The 5006-nt window shown below is 34.1% G+C and overlaps 1 protein-coding gene across 2 annotated transcripts in view; it reads left to right on the top strand.

Moving 5' to 3' along the window:
• GALNT13 (polypeptide N-acetylgalactosaminyltransferase 13) overlaps nucleotides 1–5006 on the top strand; it is a 440766-nt gene that overhangs the window by 396427 nt on the left and 39333 nt on the right. For both annotated transcript variants that reach the window (XM_019628472.1, XM_019628471.1), the window contains one exon: nucleotides 3864–3962. In XM_019628472.1, coding sequence (XP_019484017.1) covers nucleotides 3864–3962 — 99 coding nt within the window. The remainder of the gene's footprint in view (nucleotides 1–3863; nucleotides 3963–5006) is intronic.

Below are 5006 nucleotides of genomic sequence, written 5' to 3' on the forward strand. Positions count from 1 at the left end.
GGCTTATTGTATTGATTCCCAATGAATGTGAGAAGCCTCTACTACACAAAGCCAGTGGAGCCCCAGTGACTTCAGCTGGAAATGACAAAAAAGCCTAACTGTCAGAGGTTTAATTTTTCTCACATAGTAAGAAATCTGAAGGTAGCCAGCTATCGACATTCGTTCAGGTTCTCAATGATTCCATTAAGAAACCAAAAACTTTCTCTTAACATTCCTTAGTCTTTGAAGTTAGCTTTTATCATCAGCTGGTCACAAATGAGCTGCTGGAACTCCAGACCTCATGTCCACTTTAAAGGTGGGAAGAAGGCAGGTAGAGAAAAGCTGCAATAGCCATGTCTGTCCTATTATTAGGAAAAACAAAAGGCTTAATAGTAGCTCGATACATCTCTATGTATGTCTTATTGGCCAAAATGTGTTACTTGAATACCCGTAGCACAAAAGCACTGAATATTTCACCTCACACTCACATGTGACTGCTCTTCACAGTTTATTTATCATGGATATTGGATGAATATTTAGAAGTGTCTCCTATAATGTATTTCGATAGTTTATGAAAAAAATTGACTGATCATCTGCACCATGATGAGCTATAAAATTCAGAAAGTGAAGCACTATTATTTATGAAATCACTCTGATTCTAATGTAGATGAAAATGAGGGAGGAAGATACTCTAGATGATTTATCCTGAAGAATTGAGTTGCCATGATTAATGTTAGAAAGAATAATCAGTCATGCCTGTGTTTGTCTAAATGACATGAAATGCCTGCGTCATAAATGTTAAAAATTATATTATCCATTTACAAGTTTTCAAATACCTAGAAATAAGCTATTCCATGGTACTGTCAACTTCTTATTGTCAGGGACTATATCTTACTCTCTCTTCATCCCTCGCACTTGGCAGAGTGCTTGGGACATGGTAGGCACCTAATATAAATAATAGTCAGGTAAATAGAGTAATAAATAGAGTAAAGAATTCATGGGCAGAACAATGCATTTATGCCTTAGCACTACATAGACATAGCCAAAAAATTCTGCTGTTGTTGGACTCACCAACCTAAGGGAAAGAAACAATAAGTAAAGAACTCATACCTAGATATATATATCCTAATGTCTCTATACATTATCAACTTAATGACAAGGTAGAAATTAAAACTAATATTTTTCCATCTACATGAATAGTTATTTATGTCTACAAATATATGTACAAGAATGTTTACTGGAGCCCTTTTTGTTAAGACACAAGCAGTAGAAACAACTAAATATTCATCAAGAGGGGATATTTAAATAAATCATGNCGAAACCTTATGATGATTCTTGATGTCTTTTTTCCCTCATAGCTCATATTTAATTCAATTGCAAGTCCTACTTGGTTCTAACTTTAAAAAACATGCCAAATTTGACTTATCCTCTTCCATTATTATCCTATTATTCCAAGAAACCATCATCTCTTGCTATCGTGACTACAATAGTCCCCTTACTCATTTCTCTACTTCCAATCCTGTCCCCATCTAATTTGTTCTCTAACAGCAGCCATAAAAAGCTATTAATATGTCATCCTCATGCTCCAAACCTTAGGATTCCTTATATTATTTAGTCTTGCATGCCTCTCCAATCTGTTCCTCACTCACTGTACCCTGGGCACATTGCTAGCCCCTTATTTCACTCAGTTTTCTCAGCTGTAGGGAGCATCCATTTGCTGTTCCCTCTGTCTGGAATGCTCTTCCTAGATGGAAACAAGGCTGCTCTTTCATTTCAATAAGGTGCCTTTTCAAGTATCATTTCCTCAAAGTGGCTTTACTTGGACTCCTAACTAAAATAATATCCCCACCGAGCTCTGAGCAACAGTGGTTCGAGTCCAGCCCGAGCTGAGCAGCCGCTGAGCTGTCAACAGGTAGCAGGATGGCTCAGCTTAAAAAAAATAAAAAAAAATAAAATAAAATAAAATAATATCCCCACCATCACTTTCTTACCCTTACTGTGCTTTATATTTCTTTATAAGACTCCTTGATCTTCTGATATATTACAAATGCATTTGTGTATTGCACTCTTCCCTTTTAAAATATAAGCTCCATGATGAAATGGACTATGTTTACTTTGTTCACTTCAGTGAAATAATTATATTTCTAAGTATTATAGTATTCCATTATTCTATACATTTTTAGGATGATAAATAATAATAAGGAATTTTATTGTTTCTCAAGAAGTATACCATTTATGAAAAGTTAAGAAAAGTCAGATATAAGGGATTTAAAACAATTCAACTTATATGTTATATTTTGATCAGAATCTATGAAACATAGGCAGATGAATTTACTACATCATCTGTCAATTGTTACTTTCCTCAGCTATAGGTTCTGAAAAATCTTTAGCCTCAGTCTTTTGGCTCAGTCTCCCCCAGTGCCTGAACCAACTTAAATCAGGTTGAGAGGACATTTCAGCCCTAAACCCACCAGTATGGGACTTGGGCATGATGTTGCTTCTTGAAGCTTCTATCTTTCCCCTCTAATATTCATGGTGTTTTCTGTCTTTTCTAATGGGTTGCTGCTCGGATTCTTGAAGAACACATCTATAACTCTGCTCTAAATCTCAACCTACTGGAACAGAGTCTAACCACTCTGCTCAGCTCTTTCCAACTCTTACCAATTGTGAATTTTAATCCCCACTGTTCTCAGTTGCCAATTGGAGTCTTAATGCAAATCATGCCATTTTTCCCAATTCCAGAAACTATTAATTGGCCCCATGATGTCAACTAATAGCTTCTGGAATTGGGAAAAAATGCACCTTATCATATAGATGTAATCCATCTTCTATAGAAGTTTTTAATCTTATTCATTTGCCAATATGAATAAAAATGTACCAAAAGCATAGATAACTAAATAAATATATGCAAGTAATGTATGGGTGAACAGTAAAATGTATATGTCCTAATAAGAGTCGGAGATAAGAACTTTTCGGAAGCAAAGTGGAAAAATATAGTAAATACATACTTGGTGTTGAGACTAAGGAAAATGATTGAAAACATTCCATCTACTAGAAAGTTTTTTCTTCTTTTTTGTTTTGCATTCATTTATACATGATTTAGTAATTTTAACATTTTTAAACTCAATGTGTGGCTTTTGTAATTACATTTGGCACAAAAATGTATTAACTTTATGTTAATTATGGGACTAATGCAGTGTTTGAGTGTAAACCAAAAATCTTATGTTTGCAGTTGGCAATTTAATCTTGCTCTGGAGGAATTTTTAATGTGATATCATCACTTAGCATTGTAATAGGTCTTCTTAGGGTCAACTGCTTTCCATCAAATTTGACATTAAATGAAAAAAAAGATGCATGAATGTGTTTCAGTTACAGAAAAAAAATATGTAATTAATCTTTATTAATATGCAGAATGGAGCATCTAGTAATGAATTCTATAAAAAACATACATTTGAGTATTTAACCAATTTGTTTCTATTCCTTTGCATATGGTATTATAGGAAGTTCAAGAACGGACTGGTTATTTGACTGGAATTTGGAAGCTGTTCTAATTTTAAAAGGACTTTGGGAAGAATTCCTAATTTGTAATATGTTGATGTTTCCTTCTTCTCTAATACAATGCTATAAACAAGGAGTGCCTCTTGATTAGATGTTATTAACAATGCCAGTGATGTCCAAGTTTACTTCAATAGGAGTTTAGAAACTTATATAGATCCGAAAATGGACATAGGAAAAAAATTATTGTTTAAAGCAATGTGTTCTTCTTAGAGAAATTTCCTTACAAACGTTTATCATTTTGTTATCAATATACAATTTGATAATATCAGAAAGATTTTCTGACTCATATCACTATCTGACTTATTTTTTGTGTGTGTTTCCTTTAGATAAGAAATGTTGAAACCAATCAATGTTTAGACAACATGGGACGCAAAGAAAATGAAAAAGTCGGCATATTCAACTGTCATGGCATGGGAGGAAATCAGGTAAACTCTACTTTTGTTATCAGCTTCATTTTTGGGGGGTAAGGAGCGGGTATATTGTTGCTAAGACTTTCAAGTTAGACTATAGCTGACATGCCAATAACAATAAAGTCTTGGCTTAGCAAATTAATGGGCATTCAAATCAAGAACTAATTAGGCTATTTTATTATCCCCAGTTTCTTAAGAATAGAATTTAATAAAAAGGGCAACATTTTTAATAAGCCTGCAGTTAATGAGGATAACCAAATACTTAAGACCCATCTCATTTTACCATGTATGAGCAAATGAGGGCTACACTTTACTGTTATTAATTGAATAACATAAAATAATCCCTCAAGAACTATGATGTTTTCCCAATGGTGATTATTCTAAATTCCTTTGTTAATGTTCATGTGTACCAGGTTTTCTATGAGTTTTTGAAGTTCTATAAAATCTTAAAATGCACGGATAAATACATCTGTCATATTTTTACTTTGGCTATTTGAAGATGCCCTTTGGACTAGGTAAAAATGTTGTATTTGAACAAGATTGATAACTGACTGTAGATCTAGGAATGCTATTTTTTTGCATGTGACAGTCCAATTATCAGAGACCTATCAGACTGTGACAAGGATTCATGTACGCTCTGTAAGTATTGGAAAGTGGCTTTACAAGAGGGCCGCGTGGAGTCTGCTTAGCTATGAGTCTTCGGGTGGAGCAGCCCTGCTGCCATGGCCGCTCTGAGAAGTAGAATTTGGAATTCATGGAGTTTATAACAAAGCAGAGTTTGAGATAGCTGATCCTCTGTAGACAGGTTGTCTGCAAAAATTGAGGAGAAGCATATCAGTAATTTCTTTATCTAGTGCATTAAAGTGAACTGAGGATGCAAAAGTTATTCTATCTAGCACAATGTTATAGTTATATTTGTGATGGAGCTGAATGTGTCAAGAGTTCATAGAGAAAAAGCAATATTCCTGTTAAGTTTTGCCACCATACATCAAATAAGGCCTGTATGATTCAATAGAGAACATTAAAGGGAAATTTCTCCCTTAAAAAAATTATTAGGCC

This window comes from Hipposideros armiger, unplaced genomic scaffold, assembly GCF_001890085.2.
Source record: "Hipposideros armiger isolate ML-2016 unplaced genomic scaffold, ASM189008v1 scaffold_794, whole genome shotgun sequence".
NCBI classification, from domain to species: domain Eukaryota; kingdom Metazoa; phylum Chordata; class Mammalia; order Chiroptera; family Hipposideridae; genus Hipposideros; species Hipposideros armiger.